General features: G+C 45.8%; 4 protein-coding genes across 5 annotated transcripts; 2 read left to right on the top strand and 2 right to left on the bottom strand.

The window, feature by feature from the left end:
• Window positions 1–112: 112 nt before the first annotated feature.
• On the bottom strand, window positions 113–1,220 carry LOC308133394 (trypsin-3; the record flags this gene model as incomplete). The annotated part of the gene is made up of 5 exons (XM_080500747.1): window positions 113–262; window positions 351–487; window positions 572–825; window positions 942–1,098; window positions 1,181–1,220. The coding sequence occupies 5 exons, from the start codon at window positions 1,218–1,220 to the stop codon at window positions 113–115; spliced, it is 738 nt and encodes a 245-aa protein (XP_080356873.1).
• Window positions 1,221–3,275: 2,055 nt separating this feature from the next.
• Window positions 3,276–4,384, bottom strand: LOC308133496 (trypsin-3; the record flags this gene model as incomplete). The annotated part of the gene is made up of 5 exons (XM_080500892.1): window positions 3,276–3,425; window positions 3,514–3,650; window positions 3,735–3,988; window positions 4,105–4,261; window positions 4,345–4,384. The coding sequence occupies 5 exons, from the start codon at window positions 4,382–4,384 to the stop codon at window positions 3,276–3,278; spliced, it is 738 nt and encodes a 245-aa protein (XP_080357018.1).
• Window positions 4,385–6,105: 1,721 nt separating this feature from the next.
• LOC308133940 (uncharacterized protein) lies at window positions 6,106–9,513 on the top strand. 2 transcript variants are annotated; one of them, XM_080501503.1, is made up of 5 exons: window positions 6,106–6,214; window positions 6,503–6,579; window positions 6,872–7,186; window positions 7,304–7,729; window positions 7,835–9,513. In XM_080501503.1, the coding sequence occupies exons 3-5, from the start codon at window positions 6,931–6,933 to the stop codon at window positions 8,704–8,706; spliced, it is 1,554 nt and encodes a 517-aa protein (XP_080357629.1). In that variant the 5' UTR covers window positions 6,106–6,214; window positions 6,503–6,579; window positions 6,872–6,930; the 3' UTR covers window positions 8,707–9,513. The 2 variants fall into 2 exon arrangements, with proteins under 2 accessions (XP_080357629.1, XP_080357628.1); XM_080501502.1 differs by having other exon boundaries at window positions 6,503–7,186.
• A 1,257-nt stretch (window positions 9,514–10,770) lies between these two features.
• On the top strand, window positions 10,771–17,643 carry LOC308133244 (uncharacterized protein; the record flags this gene model as incomplete). The annotated part of the gene is made up of 2 exons (XM_080500545.1): window positions 10,771–11,128; window positions 12,785–17,643. The coding sequence occupies 2 exons, from the start codon at window positions 10,771–10,773 to the stop codon at window positions 16,339–16,341; spliced, it is 3,915 nt and encodes a 1,304-aa protein (XP_080356671.1). The 3' UTR covers window positions 16,342–17,643.
• Between the last annotated feature and the right edge of the window lie 871 nt (window positions 17,644–18,514).

Genomic DNA, 18,514 nt, shown 5'->3' with positions numbered 1-18,514 from the left:
TGTGAATACAGTCAGTAAAGATCTATAAAGGAATCAGTAGAACTGGTTATTTTTGAGTTGTTTTATTCATGAAAGACATTGTTTTTCACAACAAGAAACCGTAAGATGACATTTAGTTGGAGGACATGGTGCTGCGAATCCAGGAGTTGTAGTTGCAGACCTTGGCGTAGACTCCAGGCTTGTTCCTCTGGGCACAGCCGTATCCCCAGGACACCACACCCTGCAGCTGACCGTTGCACACCACGGGGCCACCGGAGTCACCCTGATGCACCCAAAGCACAAGATGAAGTGTGAGGTGGCGTGCTGTGGGGCTTATATGAAGATAAAGTGAGTATTTGTTCAGCTCCTACCTGGCAGGAGTCCTTTCCTCCATCCAGGAATCCAGCGCAGAACATGTTGGAGGTGATCTGTCCAGGGTAGGAGTTCCTGCAGCTGCTGTCGCTCAGGATGGGGGCATCCAGGCACCTCAGGCGATCGGGGTAGTTGCCTAGAAAGCCAAACCGCACATGTAAGTAATCCTGCAACGCCTTGTGGAGAATCAGTTGCTCCACACGTGGAATGAGTCACTGACTTCCAGAGCCGCTCATGTTGCCCCATCCGGAGATCAGACAGCGGGTGCCAGAAGTGGCACAGCTGGAGGGCAGGGCCACGGTGCGGACGTAGCTGTTGAGGGTGGCGGGCTTGCTGAGCTTGATCAGCATGATGTCGTTGTCCAGGTTGTAGCTGCTGTACCTGGGGTGACGGATGACCTTGGCGGAGTTGATGAACTGCTCGGTTCCCTCGTTGACGGCAATGTTGTGCTCACCGAGACGCAACTGAACGCGGCTGCACACACAAACATGACGGTAAATACCTGAGTTGACCATATGTGTGTCCATTATTATAGAGACGTAAGAGTTGTGTTCTGTTTGATGAGTCAGTCTTTTCTCTAATGGACTCACGACTTGTAGCAGTGAGCAGCAGACACCACCCAGGTGCTGGAGATCAGGGAGCCTCCACAGAAGTGGTAGCCAGAGTTCAGAGAGACCTGGTAGGCCACAGAGTTCTTCCTGCACTCGTAGCCTCCAACGATCTTGTCATCCTCAATGGGAGCGGCATCTGAATGTTGGACGACGGCGATTAGGCGTCACGCCGGCGGGAAAGTTGGAAGAAATGTAGTTAATCAAAGATGGATACTTACATGCCACTGCCAACAGAGCCAGAATAATGAAGGTCTTCATCGTGGTGCCGGTCTGAGCCTTGGTGCGAGTTCTGCTCCACTGCAGCCCCTTTTAAAGCCCCCGTCCCTCTCCTATCTCACTGCCCAAGGTCACACATTTCATATTTCACTGTTTAGTTGCTGACCACCATGTGAACACACAACCTGGAGCACAAATTTACTGATAATGTGGGTTTAGTCAAACACGCCAACTTAACCCTAAACATGTCATGCCACGCATTAATTCATACATGACACCCTTATGGTTTTTACCAAAGCAAAGAATGAAAAACTGCATTTTGAAAATACTATTTAGAGAAAATTATATATCACACTTGAGGCTTGATACATATTTTAATCTTGATTTATTATTGATTTATGAATGCTAAATAATTTTGGATTGGAAACAACTTTAGGAATAAAAGGGATATTAATGAAAGAAACATTGAAAAAAAGTTGTCAAGTTTGCAGGCTCCACAGCAAATGAAAAGAGACATGCAGTAAAACGATACACTGAGTTTGTCTTGTTTGATGACATATTCAATAGAAAATGGTGACATTTCTGTCTGCATGTGAACAAAGTGTAGCAGTTGCTATCAGCCCACGGTCCCAACTTCCTTAGTTGTATTAATCAAAGCGCAGTCGTGTAAGTTCATTTGAGAAATAAATATAATACATCAATCTACATTCCAATACATTTAAGTATGTGTAAAAACATTTTTTAATGCATATTGCGAACTTGGTTTACTGTGAGAGTTAAAAAAAAGGAAAGATCCATCATGAAAGGACAGGTGAACAGTCAAGTTATGTCACATTTATTGTCAAAGCTAAAGCAAAAATAAACACTAAAATGTAACTTCAGAGAAGCTAAGGCTGGGTGCAGCTGTCTTCACAGCTGGGGGGGGTCCACGATCGTTTTTGGATCCCTGTTTCGTCTTTAAGAACCATGAAAAACACCTTCATTCAAAATGCCAGCCAATCAAAGGAAAGATCTTCAGATTGTCTCCAGTGTGCTGTGCGTGGAAACCATACTGGGCGATTTCAGATCCTCAGTATTATTTGCAACATGCCAGAGCCCAGCTTGACTCACATAATTGGAATATATTTGTTTTATTTATTTATTTATGTATTTATTTATTTATTAATACAGAATTTTAGGTAGCTCTCTTGTGAGGTCAACTTTTGGAGGATGGGGGTCACAGTTGCTAACTCCAGTTATATCCAAGTTTGTCAAAAGCCATATTCTCCTTCTTTTTTTTTTTTTAGCACTATCCACTAAACCTTTAGTTTCTCTGTGAGATTTCTGAAATCAATTGAGCAGGAGAGCCAGAAAGAATTTATTTGCAATATATGGATGTCACATCATCATATTTACAAACCAACAAATTTGTCAATATACAACAGCGAGTGTGATAAAATGGAGATTTATATCAACAATTTGAAAAGACGAAATGCAGATTTTAAAAACGGATTGGGGGGGGAAAAAAAGTGGAACAGAAATATATTGAGGTGCATAATTGAAAGATTAAAAACACCAACACTGATTGATTGAAGCTCAGTCTTTTTTCCATAGGGAAGAATGGAAACGATTCAAAGAAATCAATGTAGATTTTTTTTTTGGTTTCTATTTAGATGTTCCAAGCAGAGTGCTGAGAGAAACTAAAGGTTCTCCTTTCTAGTTCATTATGAACTCGAGGATTGTGCAAATGAAAAAAAAAACCCCACTGGAACGCGACGTGTAATGGCTGCTGGTTCTCTGGAACTTAATGGGATCATGACAAACCATCTGTCCTCAGCTGTCTTCAATGTGCATTTCTTCCCCTGTTGTATAGAGTTTATGCTTTAGTTTCACTTTAAAAATGAATAAAGTTCCTTTTTTGTATTCAAATGCAACTGTCTGTCATTCTTAATATTGGAGCTTTACATGATCTGTACCGGGAGGTTTGGTAACTGAAGAGTGACGTGTGTGAATACAGTCAGTAAAGATCTATAAAGGAATCAGTAGAACTGGTTATTTTTGAGTTGTTTTATTCATGAAAGACATTGTTTTTCACAACAAGAAACCGTAAGATGACATTTAGTTGGAGGACATGGTGCTGCGAATCCAGGAGTTGTAGTTGCAGACCTTGGCGTAGACTCCAGGCTTGTTCCTCTGGGCACAGCCGTATCCCCAGGACACCACACCCTGCAGCTGACCGTTGCACACCACGGGGCCACCGGAGTCACCCTGATGCACCCAAAGCACAAGATGAAGTGTGAGGTGGCGTGCTGTGGGGCTTATATGAAGATAAAGTGAGTATTTGTTCAGCTCCTACCTGGCAGGAGTCCTTTCCTCCATCCAGGAATCCAGCGCAGAACATGTTGGAGGTGATCTGTCCAGGGTAGGAGTTCCTGCAGCTGCTGTCGCTCAGGATGGGGGCATCCAGGCACCTCAGGCGATCGGGGTAGTTGCCTAGGAAGCCAAACCGCACATGTAAGTAATCCTGCAACACTTGGTGGACAATCAGTTGCTCCACACGTGGAGTGAGTCACTGACTTCCAGAGCCGCTCATGTTGCCCCATCCGGAGATCAGACAGCGGGTGCCAGAAGTGGCACAGCTGGAGGGCAGGGCCACGGTGCGGACGTAGCTGTTGAGGGTGGCGGGCTTGCTGAGCTTGATCAGCATGATGTCGTTGTCCAGGTTGTAGCTGCTGTACCTGGGGTGACGGATTACCTTGGCGGAGTTGATGAACTGCTCGGTTCCCTCGTTGACGGCAATGTTGTGCTCACCGAGACGCAACTGAACGCGGCTGCACACACAAACATGACGGTAAATACCTGAGTTGACCGTATGTGTGTCCATTATTCTAGAGAAGTATGAGTTGTGTTCTGTTTGATGAGTCAGTCTTTTCTCTAATGGACTCACGACTTGTAGCAGTGAGCAGCAGACACCACCCAGGTGCTGGAGATCAGGGAGCCTCCACAGAAGTGGTAGCCAGAGTTCAGAGAGACCTGGTAGGCCACAGAGTTCTTCCTGCACTCGTAGCCTCCAACGATCTTGTCATCCTCAATGGGAGCGGCATCTGAATTTCGGAACGACGGCGATTAGGCGTCACGCCGTCAGGAAAGTTGGAAGAAATGTAGATAATGAAAGAGCGATACTTACATGCCACTGCCAACAGAGCCAGAATAATGAAGGTCTTCATCGTGGTGCCGGTCTGAGCCTTGGTGCGAGTTCTGCTCCACTGCAGCCCCTTTTAAAGCCCCCGTCCCTCTCCTATCTCACTGCCCAAGGTCACACATTTCATATTTCACTGTTTAGTTGCTGACCACCATGTGAACACACAACCTGGAGCACAAATTTACTGATAATGTTGGGTTCGTCATACACACCAACTTGTCACGCATTAGTAAGTCATGCTTGCATGATAACTTTTTATGTTCTTTGTCAAAAAGCAATGAGTACAAAGCTAAAATAACTGAATTACTACAGAAACACTCCAAAAAATAATGTCCAGTATTCAGGCTCCACAGCAAACGACAAAAGATAAGTAAAAAAATAAAAGTAAAAAAAGTATATAAAAATAATACACTGGTTTACGTTCCAGTATTTGTAACTGTGTGAACAAAATGTAATGCATATTAAGTACTTAGTTTACTGGGGAAAAAAAGAAAAAAAAACAATCAACAAGACAGTTCTGACCATTAAGAAAACGCAAACCAAAATGTAACTTTAGTATGAGCCGCGGCTGGCTGAATCAATCTTTACCCAGCTTGAAGCTTAATTCTCTGATACCTTATTTGCTTCATGAAAAATGTGATTCTAAACATATTATTTGTATATGCATTAAATTCTGCTTTGTTTCAACATGGGGGTCAGCATCTTGTGGAAGAACCCTTCCACATACAGACGGGGATCAAACGATTGACTTTACCATTTAAAGACGACCTTTTTCCCCAGTTAAGCTTCAGCTGATCTATTTCAATAACATACATATGTTGGAAACTTTGCTTCACCACGGTATCCCGAAACCTTTTTCTGTTGATAACACCACAGCCTAAAGCTTGTGTGACTATATTACATGTACATGTACCGATAATAATAGAACTCAAACTTGAAAAGTCCAAACTGAATATTGAAAACACATTTTTTTTGGTAAATTTTTTCTTGTACATTTTTTCATTGGTAATATGAAATGTTATTCCTCAATTTTAACAACTGGTCCCTTCAGTTGGAGATCAGGGTGCTGTGACTCCAGGTGTTGCAGTTGGAACCTTCCATGTCGCATCCAGACTTGTTCTTCTGGTTGCAGACATAAGGGAAAGACTCCACCCTTTGCAGGTGACATAAATACATCAAGTGTGACATCAGAGTCACCATGACACAGAAAAAAACCCCCCACTAGATGAAGACAATCACACACTAAGGGGTAATTTGGGATAACCAATAATCTCACATGCATGTTTTTGAACAGCGGGGGGGAAACTGAAGTAGCTGATGGAACCCAGGCATACATAGGGAGAACATACAAACTCCACACAGAAAGACCTGATACCAATATTTGAATCCATGACTGCTAGCTGTGGGGCGAGAGGACAAACCATTTCCCCACGGTGAGGCCCGGAAGACAACCTATACATGAATTCTTTTTTTACAAAAAAGTACAAATAAACTACTACTACTACTACTACTACTTCTTCTATGCACACCCCCACCACCCCAAGAATAAGGATAGAACAGAAATACTTTTTTTAATCACAGATAGAGAACCTCTTGCAAAATAGGTCCACACAGGAAAAAAAAAAAAAAAACACTGAATGTTTGACACCCATGCTCTAAACTAAACCGTGCTCGCGTGCATAATTGTGCGCGTGCGTGTGTCCCCACCACCACCATTGGCTGCTCGGAGTGCCCCTCCGGTGACGTCATCACCAAGCGACCGCCTGGCTTGTGTTTCGGCGCTGATGCTAACATGCTAACAGCTGTGCGGTGTGTGTTTTGGTTTGGTTTCGCTCCCATGTGTCTCCACGATGAGGTAAGGAATCCCGGCGGCCCGGGCGGCGTGCTGCCCTCTGCTCGGCCGCGGCTGGCAGAGCAGACAGAGCTGCTGCTCCTCCTCTCTCACACCGTGGTAGCCTGTTAGCTCTGTTACCAGATCAGCACTAATATATGCGGAATGCGCAACCGTTGCGGATGTGGTGCAGAAAAAAATGCGCATTGATGCGACATGAGAAAGAATTCAGCACGAACGGGAGAATTTGAAGGCGGTTGCTCTGGTGTGGGACGTGTCAGTGAGCTGTGTTTTTGTTCTGCTGTATTTCAGCTCTGGAGGCGATGCTGTGCCTGGATGAAGGAGTCAGTGTGAATCAGATGGACCTTTTAGATGAATGAGCCCCCCTGGTGTGGTACACTGTCTGGATGTGTGTCCAGAACACTAAAAATGAATTCAGTTACCGGCAGCTACCTTTTAAAGGCTCATATTCACATTTAATATGTTTCCTCTCTGAGCTGCACTGAGTTAATCAGTTTGCTTATAAATGTACCTTACATATACCTAAAAAGGGCAAAGTCATCTCACGCTGTGTGTGTGGTAGTTGTTTTTAAAGCAACCCATAAAGATGTGATTCAGCAGACTGAAGAGCCGGCGGTGTTTTAGCAGTAGGATCAGTTTGAGATTGTGTTAATGGGGCAGGCGCTGTCTGTATCAGAATTGGCCGGGCCGGCAGTTCTGCTGTGAATCAGGTCTGATCCATGACTGAGTACTACGAGGAGGGGGGGCTGCTGTACGAGCAATCACCTCCCATGCACATCAAAGTGGAGTCTCCGGAGGGACCCTTTGGAGGGGGAGCCTCAGAGAACGGCTTCCCCAGGGAGGATGACGACTCAGACGGCAGCTGTGACCAGAGCAGCGGGTTGCCTGGAGGTCTCCCCTTCAACGTGGTAGTGGTGCATCCAAACCTCATGGCACCCGGCATGTCCTCAGACGACCTCTTGTCCATTGAACAAAGTAAGCCTGCATGTGACGAAAGCGTGACAACAGAAGGGCATGTTGCTTGATCAATAATATATGCACTGCATGGCAGAAATCTCAGCATCAAGTGGCTTCCTCTCTCACTCCCCACAGACAGAGCTATGTCAGCTGCGCTGGCTGCTGGCGGTGCTGGAAAAAGAAAGAGTCGTTTCAGCGGAGCGGAGCTGGAGGTGTTGGTGTCGGAAGTCACTCGGTGTGAAGGGGAGCTCTTTGGTCCTGCAGGGAGGCTCCGGAGGCGGGAGCGAGAGCGCATCTGGGCAGGAATCCTGGAAAGAGTCAACGCCGTGTCGAGAGTCCCGCGCACTCTCCGAGAGGTAAAGAAGCGCTGGGACGACTTAAAGAGGCGCAACGGCGGCAGGCTGGCGGATGCCCGCCACCGCAGCTGTTACCTGCCTCCCAGCAGAGCGGCTTCCATGCTCGGTCGTTCTTCTCAGTCGAGCCCCAGGCTACAGCATGGGAGGCAGAAGCAAAGCAACAGGCCTAAGCTGAGTTTCCCGTGTTTTCCTGAGTCAGATCCAGGTGAAAATAATCTTCGTGAAAAATCAGCTGCTTTTCTTTGCAGGTTTTGTTTATGTGAATAATATCTACTTATGCTTCTTTCTTCTTCTTCTTTTTTTTTTGTAGGTGTAGGAGCAGATGGATCAGAGAGAGATGGATTGGAAAAAGATGAGGATAATTCTGAGCGCGAGAGAGACATGGGCGAACCGGACTGTGACGCAGGAGACAACAGTATGGAGGACAAACTGGGTTTAGGACTGGGTCTAGGAATAGGGCCACCCCCTCCGTCGGAAAGGTGGTTACCTCCTTCTCCCCTCTACAGCGCTCCTTTCCTCAACGGCAGCCCTCAGCCCAGCAGTCCCCAACCGTCGCTGGGGGCTCAGCAGGGTCCTCTGGAAGCCCCCCCTCGCTCCTGGCTGGAGGACGAGCTGCGAGGTTTGGGAGAAGCTGCCATACAGCTGGGCAATCGAGTCGAGAAGTGTCTCCGCGAGTTCGGCGAAGGTTTTCGGCAAGACATGAGGACACTCGTCGCGTCGCAGGAGGCGTTGGCCGTCAGTCTGCAACAAAACAATGTTCTTCTGCAGAGGCTGTTGGGAGTGCTCGAGGCCCAGCAGCAGCAGCCGCCGCAGCAGCAGCAGCAGCATCGCATACAACAGGCGCACCAATCACAAACGCCTCAGCAGCACTTACAGCCAGCTCAGCAGCAGTTACAGCACACAGAGCCGCAGCAGCAGCAGCGTATAGAAGCATCCCAGCAGTCACAGCTCCAACTACAACAGTCACACATTGCACAACAGCAGCACCAAACGCAATCACAGCAGCAGCCACAGGTCACCCAGCATTTGAATCATCAGCCAGCCGTTGCAGTGATCGCCGCACCGCCGTCCCCGGACATACACGGAACTTTTCCATCGGATTCGCCCGCAGCCACGAGCGTAAACGTGCAGCGGTCACGGCGAGGGCGAGCTGCAGACCACAGACGCAGGCGACGGCGCTGAGGAGAATGTATTTTAAAAAAAAAACTCAAGCTACATATCAGACACGTTTCAAAATGTGAAAAGAAAAGATTTTTCTAATGACAGTATTTCTGTAAATTATCTGTAAACATACTGTAAGTGGAAATCCTTGTAATGAGGTTCACGTGAAGAAGGGACTGGTATGGATGAGTAAATGACACATGAAATCATCGGGTGGCCTTATCATTAGCTAGATTCTTCAGATATATTCTTGCGCTATAAGAACTCGTGGAAGAAAAAACAAAACTGTTGTCTGAAGTGACAGCTTCACCCAGGAATCTTTCAATACCCCGAAAAGCAGCGTACTGTAGGTGCTGATGTATAATATGCATGTCTCTGTACATGATTTGCAGTCGAACTGCACAACTCAATAATGCTCTTACTAGTTCAGTACTGACGCCACTTACTACATTGTCATAAAGTACTTGTAATCTGCAGTTAACATGTATTGTAGTTAGACAGCTATTGTAATTACCTGCTAATGTCTGCTCGTGCTTTATTTTATATATTTTTTTTTTCTAACCGTTTCATGGTACACTTCCAACTTTTGGTTGGACAATAAACTTAGACTGTTCAGTTCAGTGTCTTTTGAGGCACTGAACTGAACAGTATTAAAGAACAGAGTTCGTGAAGAAGAATTTCCAGGCATAACCACCACAGAATCCATCAGACTTTGTTTAATACATTGGGCTATAATTGCACAAACAAGTATAAGTATCTAGGGGCTATTTATGACAATATTGCATGTGGTATCATGGATGTTTCTGTAAATAGCTGCAAAGAAACAGCTTATGGCCATCATCTATGTAGTTTTGCACAAGCTATATTTTGTAGATAGCTACTGTTCTGATGCAATGTAACTCAAATTAATAAACGACCAAGTCGGACTGCAAATAAACCCAGCTCATCACTTGTGGATTTGTCTCTACATGTTCAATCGTAGTCAAAAAATTTAAAGTGAGAAGTCAAAATGTAATACTTTGCTGATCACATTAAGGTACAATTTAAAGTCTCACAGTGTTGGGGATTTATTTTTCGGTATGTGGAAGTTCATCAAACTCTCAGCCATCTTCCTTAAACTGAACCAGGACAGGTACAAATCTAGTTCTTTACACCATCCTCTGGTAGAAGCTGGTATTATGAGGCTGGAAGGATTTCCACTCGTTTAGTTCTCCAAATTAAGAAGATTTTCCTGTTTAAATAAAATCAACGCAACTTTCAGATGACGACACAATTATATTTGAGTTTTTCTGACTATCAGTAGTAACCTTTTCTTTCTAACATTCACATGTTGGAATGTCCTTGAGCAAGATTGAAACCCAAATCTGACTGACTACGTTTTTGTGCAGAGTTTGTATCGGATTACAGTACATGTATGGGTTATCTCCTGGTCCTCCTCTTCTCTACCAAAATCTCAAAACATCCAAATGTGAGGTGATTTGTTGACGCAAAATAGCCTTCGTGTGTGAGTGTATAAGTGCATGTATGTCTTTCTGTGTTTGTTCTATGATACACTTGTCCACAGTGTATGACTTCACCCATAGTCGGCTGAGCTTGGTTTCAGCACGCTTAGTTGATAGATGGACATTTGAAAAAACAAACAATTAAATATCACAATTGTGTCACATGAATAACATTTAAGCAGAAAACCAATTTCAGTCAAATGTGAAGCAAGACAATAAATCGAAATATATTTTAATCCAACGGTGTAAATGCAACAATTCTTCTAAAATTGGTCATTGTAAAACAAATGTTAATTGAAAGGTTCTGTCATATAGCCTTAATTAATTGTGAAAAGAGTTTTGTAAGACGACAGATATTGGACAAGAATGAATAGGGGGATGTTAAATTTAAAGCTTTTGGTTCGATTCGTTGAAATAATAACACGCACATGGCTCTAGACAGGGGACGTTTTATTTTGAAAGCTCAAACCATGAATTTGTTTGTACAGGAGGCAACGTTTTATTTTGAATATTGGAACCGGAAGCTCGGATCCTTGCTCGCGGTATCCCGTGTGATCTGGACAAGGGGGTGCATGGGTGAAACATGGCGGCCGTAGACCCGTCGAAGTCCCCGGAGCAGCAGAACCCCCCCGCGGAGGACGTTGGAGTCTGTGAGAAGGGCTCAGAGGCGGAGGAGTCTGGAGGTTCCGGCCCGAGAGACGAAGAAGCGCCGGTGGAACCGGCCGGCAGCCCGGACCATGAGCCCGGAGCCAGCGTCGGCGGCACCGCCAGCCATCCGGATGTCGGTGTCGAATCCGCTGTCGGAGCCGACAAAACGACGGCCGTCTCACCAGAGGAGCCGACCGAGGCTCCGAGCAGCAACAAGCGGGATTTCGACTGGTCGGAACCTGAGGACGACGAGGAAGAGGCGGAGAGCCAGACCGAGGAAGCGGTGGAGCGAGGTATGCTAACACTGGGGGTGCTCCGGGGCTAGCTGTGGCCTCCGGGATAAAGGAGCTGCAGCTCCCGCAGCCGGTTCAGTGCACACCGACCGTACTGCTCCCCGCAACACCTGAACCGAACCGAGCCGGAGCTGCCAGGGCCCCGCGGGGAGAGAGAGCGAGAGAGGGAAGAGCTCTGTTAGCCACATGCTAACAACGAGTCACATTGTTTACATTTTGTTTGCCAAGTTGTTTGCTGACACTGAAGTTCTGTCACAACAGTTGATAGTGTTACTCTGTCATAAATCTTCGACTCCACCCGCTATTTCAACAGCGATTACACTCACAAGTGACTTTATACCTGTCACGTTTTATATCATGTGATTAAAAAGACTGTCATCACAGGCGAATTGATTAGCTGAGTGTGTAACTAAATAGCCAAACAATGAAATACTTGCAGAAGTTGTGGGATGGAAGCGCTGCCACGCCCACGGCCTTCACACAGTCCGTGATGTCTGTTCCTGGAGCTGCAGCCAGGTCCTCTGATTGTTTGTGTCCGATTGTAGAAAAGGTTTGCAGTTGAAAGACAGCAGTCGTTACCTGTTGCCAGAAAACATCCAGTGGTTAATCCAAGGATGCTCAAATGACACGAGCGCAACATCCTGCTCATTTTGAAACTGTCTGTATTCAGCATGAAGATGGAGACTGTTTTAGTATTGTATTTATTTATTTATTTTTTGCTTCAAAAGCTCCTCCCATTATATCCCACTTATACTTTGTTTTTGAAAACTTACCCAAGTTGATGGAATTCTCAGTTGTCTGGAATGAAATCTGCACACCGAATGCCACTGCTCTGCATTGTTTTGGCTATCAGCCACGATAATTTGATAACAAGCTGCTCAGTTCAGAGAGCAACGGCTAAAATATAAAGATTGTCAGGCTTTTGGATCATAACTTCGCTGCACAGCTCCGTGTTGCCATTGCATTACAGTTATTGCTATTGATTAAAAAAAAATAAAAAATTGCAGTGTTTTGTATTTTCGTGTCAAACTCGCATAATCATCAGCCCAGTCATGAAAAATACTGAAGTGGTCTTTTTCCACAGATGTGACCCGAGATGTGCATCAGTGTCTCAGGTTACACGCAGGAGGAGCTTTAATACAAGTCACAACTAGAGCGGGTGGAACAATGGACTGTTTTTCTAGTTCAGGCTGTTGGGTCGACCCACGTGCTTTGGATGAGCTGGCTTCACACAGGCAAATAGACATTTAGCCATTTCAGTTGTTTTTTTTTAAATTGTCTGTGTGTTTTCTGTATTGAATGTCAAGCTTTTCATTTGCGCTTGCATTCCAGTTTTATCACATTTGTTTTAATTGTTACAAACTCAATGATAAAATGAAGTATTGTCACTGCTGTGAAATACGTGCTATAATTGCACTAATTTTATCCGAAATAATACGAAAAGAAACAAAATAAGGAGTTAAGATACGGCGGCAGTCAATAATAATGAAAGAAAATATTATTTACACATGGACATGAAGTAAATGAATTGATTGGAGCAGACAGTCGTCTCACCAAAAATTTAAACGGATAAAGTAACTGAACCAGATGAAAAGCAGCAGTCACTGCAACATGCACACAAATCAGTTGTTAATGTTTGTGCTGTTTCTCTTTCAGATACCAGAGACAACACCGACAGCGCTGAAGAAACGCAATCAATTGCCTGCGACAAAGACAACGTCTCCTCTCATGCAGACGAGGTCCATGATGAGGCAGCCCCCCTTAACGACGATAAGAGGTGCACAGACACCTCATCAGCAGAGGATCTGATGGCCGAAGTCGACGGCACAGAGGATGTCGCTGAAGATGAGGACGAAGATGAAATGGACCAAGGAGGCGGTACGGATTCGCCATCCAAACAGAGCAGGAGTCGGTTGGTGTGCAAGGAGTGCGGGAAGCGTTTCACCCGCCGTGAGACGTTCAATCTTCACCGACACTTTCACGCACACGAGGAAGACCTCACACCGCTCACCTGCAAGGAGTGCGGCCTTACCTTCGAGCACCGCAGCAGCCTCATTAAACACAGGAACGAACACAAGGTGAAGGAGGAGCAACTTGTTTCTCCAAAGAAGGAGGTGCAAGCAAAGGAGGAGGGGATATTCCAATGTGCTGGATGTCGCCGGATCTTCAACAAAGTCGATAAGCTGAGGGACCACAACTGCAGCAATACAGTAGAAAAGCCTTACCACTGCCCGCTGTGCCGCCAAGAATTCCAGTTTAGGGTGTCCGTCACCAAGCACATAATGAGCCATTCCCAGGAGAGCATCTTTTCATGCCAAGAGTGCAGCCAAACGTTCCCAAACGCCTCAGCCCTGCGCCTCCACCAGAAGTGTCATTCTGTCCTCAAACCCTACGAGTGTCCCGAGTGCGGCCTGGTATTCAAACACTACTTCATCATGGAAGACCACCGTCGCAAGCACGTAGACAACACTCGCTCTCATCTGTGCAACGTCTGCGGCAAGTCTTTCAAGTACAGCAGCCTCCTCCATCAGCACCAGTACCTGCACACCGGCAAAAAGCCTTTCCGCTGTCCCGAGTGTGGCAAGACCTTCGCTTTTGCCCAGAACATGAAGGCACACTGCCGCCAGCATAGACTGCGCAAGTCCAACTCCTGTAGTGAGCCGCTCAAAAAGCAGGCTCCGGTTTCTGTGCAGGAGGCCAACCGAGGGCCGGGAAAGGAGAACACTCGCCAGAACGAGGAACCGAAGCGTACATTCACTTGTCCACTTTGTCCCCAGAGCTTCTGTACGCCAGCTAACCTGAGAGCCCACATGCTGGTGCACGAGGCGGAGCATGAGACCCTGGAGAAGACGCCTCGGCCCCCAATGGAGAATAACAAGCACTGGGAAACGGGGCACACCTGCCCACACTGTCCATGCGTGTACCGTGATGAGTCCAGTCTAAACAAGCACCTCTTAAGCGTTCACAAGGCGCTCGCCTACTTAGAAAAGCTGGCGACGCCGCCAAAAGCAGTACCTGTATTGCAACTTCCGTTAAGCCACGATAATGTCCAAACGAAGGTGAAAGTTGAGGCCGTAAGTATGAAGACTTACAAGTGTTCTGAGTGTGAAAAGAGTTTCCGCCATCGCTCAGTTTTAGATTTGCATATGCGCATACATTCCAAGGACAGACCGTACCAGTGTAAAGTGTGCGGCAAGGGGTTCAGATTCAGCAGTTACTTACAGCAGCACGTTATCATCCACACAGGCAAGAAGCCATATAAGTGTCCAGACTGTGGGAAGGACTTTGCTTTCCTGCAGAACATGAAAACCCACCAAAAGTTGCATCAGGAAAAGCCGTTCCGCTGCACCAGCTGCCGCAAAGGCTACAGCGACGAGGCCCAGCTGCAGCAGCACATGTTGTCTCATAATGGTGACAAACCTCACAAGTGTGACCAGTGTGACAAGAGCTTCGGGTTGGCCTACCTGCTCCGCGATCACATGAACACACACACAGGAGAGAGGCCTCACCGGTGCGAGGAGTGTCACAAGACTTTCTCCTGGTTCAGCAGTCTGCTCGTGCACCAGAAGATCCACGCTCGCAAGCGGCAGGGCTTCGGCCAATACAGCTCATTCCAATCAAGTAGCAGGATGAGGGGCCGGGGTAACCGGGGGAGGAGAGGGGGGAGGTTCACCTGGGGGTGGCCTCGACCTTCAGGAGCCTCAGGGACGGCTGCCCCTAATCAGACTCTGTGTTTGGCTCCTGCACAGAAAGATGCCGAGGTGCAGCCACAGGCCACCCAGTCACCGTCTTCCATCCCCTCAGCTTGTATGGATTCACAAAGCATGAAGCAGAAGGAGTCATGGATGTCCAAGGTGAACTCTCAACCTGTCCAGTGGAAGGTGGATGGAGGGGAAGTGATGCCTATTCTGCTGTCGCAGCCCCAACATGGAGCTTCACAGCAGACGCAGCCTGAGGCTCCAATGAAGCCAGGAGTTCAGAGAGGTGCTGGCAGGGCAGACGTCTCTCAGTCAGCCCCCAATTCAGGTCAGAGTCTGAACTCGGCACACGTAAAACTGAGCGCGTCTACTGTCTTGGCGTCGGTGCCGAACAAATCAGCAGGAAGTGAGGTGACACAGCACAGGCAGCACAGAGTCATCACTTGGAGTAGCACACCAACATCCACAGTACTAGCTTCCACAAGCGCTGGGCAGCTTACTTTTTCTACTCCCTCCTCCTATGGTGAAGGTGCCGCCCTGTGGAGCGTCAGGCCTGCCGTGCTAGTGAATTCACAGAATTCTTCAAAGGTCGGTCAGGAACTGCAGCTATCGCAATGGGCAGTGGCTCCTGTGCAGTCCCAAAAAGAGCTATCTGCACCTCCTGCGAAGGAGGGCACAGCATGGGACCTGAGTAATCCCCAAGCGAAACCGCCGACTGTTAGTCAGCCAGAGAAGCCGTGGAACGGCTGCGAGCCACAGAAGTTCCGGGCCTCAGGCGTGGCAGGTGCACCCACCTCCGTTAAAGTAGACCAAAGCAGTACTATTCCAATTTCATCTTCTGTTTCTCTTGGGGTCGGCGGCACATTGTGGGACATACAGACGCCTCCAGGGGTTCCAAAGACGATAAACTCCACTGACAAAATAGTAAAAAATCCAGATTTTCAGCCACCACAAAATCAGGTGTCGTCTGGCTGGGCCAACATACAGACCGCAACGCAGAACGTTCCCATCTCCATCCAGTACGAGCCTCGTTTTGGGCATAGTATAGGAACGCCAATATGGGGCTTCCAAAGCACTCCAGTGGGTCCTCAGACGCTGCTCACTGGGCAACTCAAACCAGGCGGCGGGGCGGAGCTGCAGTCAAAACCAATGGTAACCGGCACTCAGATAATCATAAATCAGACGTCTCCTTTTTTCTCAGCTCCACTTGGACCACTCTCTCCTCTGGCCTTGCCAGGCCCTCACCCTCTTCACCCTGTCGCAGTCGGTACACTGCCAAGATCCCCGCACCCAAAAATCTATTTTGCGCCGCAGGCAGTCATGAGCGAGCGGCCCCATATGTCACAGACGCTGCCCGTACCTCAACTCGCCCAGCGGACAGAACCTCACAAACTCGGAACCCGTTTGCCTTTCCCCCCTGAACGACTTCTCCAGTGCATGATATGCGGACGCACTCTCCCTCGGGAGCTGGATCTACAAATGCATTACTTGCAACACGCACAGGGAGAGATCTGACATTTCTACACGAGCAGCAACACTTTGGTTCTTTTGTTTTTATTTGTTTTCCTGCACATTTTTTGCTTGGTGGAGCCTCGTTTATTTGTTTATCAGTTCTGCTGTTTTGACCAGTTGGGCATTAGAATAAATATTTAATGGTGAAACGAGATTTAGTCTGCAGCCTTCTGACATCTTAGATCTCTCAGCTCCAGATTGGATCACACGCAGTGTCTTCAGCAGTGTACACACGTGCCATTAAATTAGTTTCACAGTTTTCCAAAGTTATCCAAATACTCGAGGTGCTGGTTGACGAGGTTCCACTGTCTGCATTGCATTTATTGCCAATAACCCTTAGATTTAGGTGACATTAGTACTTTTCTAGTTTTGTTAAATCCTCCTGAACCATTTGTACTGTTTTGTTTTTTTCCCCCATGTACAATATACTGTGTGCCTTTTATGAGTACAGTCTGCATGTCTGATGTCTTGGTATATTAGGCCTAGTTTGTTCTTATACAAGACTCAACATAAGTCAACTCCCTAAATGCGGGGCAGATCGAACGACCATACTGTGAAGTAAAAATACATTTTGCTTTTGGGGGTGGGGGCAGTGGATGCTGTGGTCACTTCTTTTCAGTCATGCGAGAAAAAGCTGTACTCAAACAGTATCATCTTGCTACCATATATTTGTGTTCATTGATTTGTAGTCTGGGTCCAAATATTTAATAACTGTTTTGTTGTTTGTTTATGTCAACAAAATGTGACGGGACAGGTCAAAGGTCATTTCTCAGCTGGAGTTTTACACCGGGCCGTTAATTGAAACGGTTTAGCTCCATCACTGGTGACACTGTTAATGTTATATCGATTTATTCCACAATGGAAACACAAACAAAACTGATTATACTTAATTTAAAACTTTCTTTAAATTCCTGTCAGTGTCATGAATGATGACTTTAAGAACATTTTGAACCTCTTTTAGATTGAACTGATGCTATCAAATGGGCATTTCTTACTAGAAAGAAGATTTCAGATTGGAATATACCCTTATTTATCAAATTAAGTCATTTTTGAGTACTTACTGTATTTTTGTGAATAACGATTTCCTTCTAAATTTGTAGATTACTCCTAATTGTAGATTTAGCGGAGTTCCCTTTCATCTTTGCTGTCAAAAAAACTGTTTGGTTAACTTCACTGACCCAGTAAGTGACTGAAAACCATTACTTCTGTAAAATAAACACATGGCTCATTTGTGAAAAAAATCTTATTGAAATAAAATGTCCCTGTGCATTTAAGCTTTCAGCATCATTCAAAATGTGCCCTTCTACCTCTATCCACTGTATTAGCATGGATTTAGTTTTTTTTTTTTTTCTTCCTTCCCATGATGTCTACTCGTTGGATTAAAAATAAATCTACCTTTGGTTACGTCTTTGTGTGGTTCAGTGCTTCACAGAATGCCTAAATGTATAGTGTCTGAATCTGAATGTTTACTGGAAGATTCAAATTATGTTCAGTTTTAACAGATTTTATACAGAGAACAAAAAAAGACCATCTCCTGTTTCTCTAATGCTCAGGTGTGAGACATCACTGATACAACACAAAACATGCATGCCAAAGATACTTTGAGGGTCTTGGTTTAATCCTGCAGAGCAACAGGCCTGTTGTATCTGTCTAGTATGAATAGTTTTCTTTTTCCTTCATGGGGTTTTTCTGGGTAAATGTGAAATATGCTTGGCGAGCATCATTGCTGCCCAATGTCTGTTATGGACAGGCAAACTGTTCAGGTTGTCAATCATTGTATATTGTATACCATAAATATAGGTTCATGCTACAGTGACATAAAAGTAGGGTATTTAAGCATGTAATGGTGATTTCCCAATTTCAAACAATTTATTGAAACAAAAGCCAACAGCAGTTGTGGCTATTACGCTGCAAAATTCTAATTGAACCTGGGACTGTATTAATTGACTCGCAGATCAAACATCTGTTGGGAATTTTGCTGTTAAGTTTTTTGTTAGGAATAGCAAGTTGTGCAAAAAGTCCTGAAACATTGAAAAGTGTGTTTTAGGTCCCTGAAATTGCACCTAAATGCCAAATATCCCTTACTTTTCTTGAGTAGTACGTGTGTAGAGCTATGCTCAACTATATTATATCATATTGAATATGTTACCCCACGGTCGGGGTTTTCAATTATTTT

This window comes from Blennius ocellaris, assembly GCF_963422515.1.
Source record: "Blennius ocellaris genome assembly, chromosome: 8".
NCBI classification, from domain to species: domain Eukaryota; kingdom Metazoa; phylum Chordata; class Actinopteri; order Blenniiformes; family Blenniidae; genus Blennius; species Blennius ocellaris.
The sequence above is the reverse complement of the archived record's forward strand: the minus strand, read 5'-3'. Positions and strand labels throughout refer to the sequence as shown.

Excerpts from the sequence above, each read along its gene's own strand:
- LOC308133940 (XM_080501503.1), top strand. The coding sequence starts at position 6,931 with ATGACTGAGTACTACGAGGAGGGGGGGCTGCTGTACGAGCAATCACCT. Across the intron at positions 7,187-7,303 it reads CCTCTTGTCCATTGAACAAA|ACAGAGCTATGTCAGCTGCG; the intron begins GTAAGCCTGCAT and ends CACTCCCCACAG. Across the intron at positions 7,730-7,834 it reads TTTTCCTGAGTCAGATCCAG|GTGTAGGAGCAGATGGATCA; the intron begins GTGAAAATAATC and ends TTTTTTTTGTAG.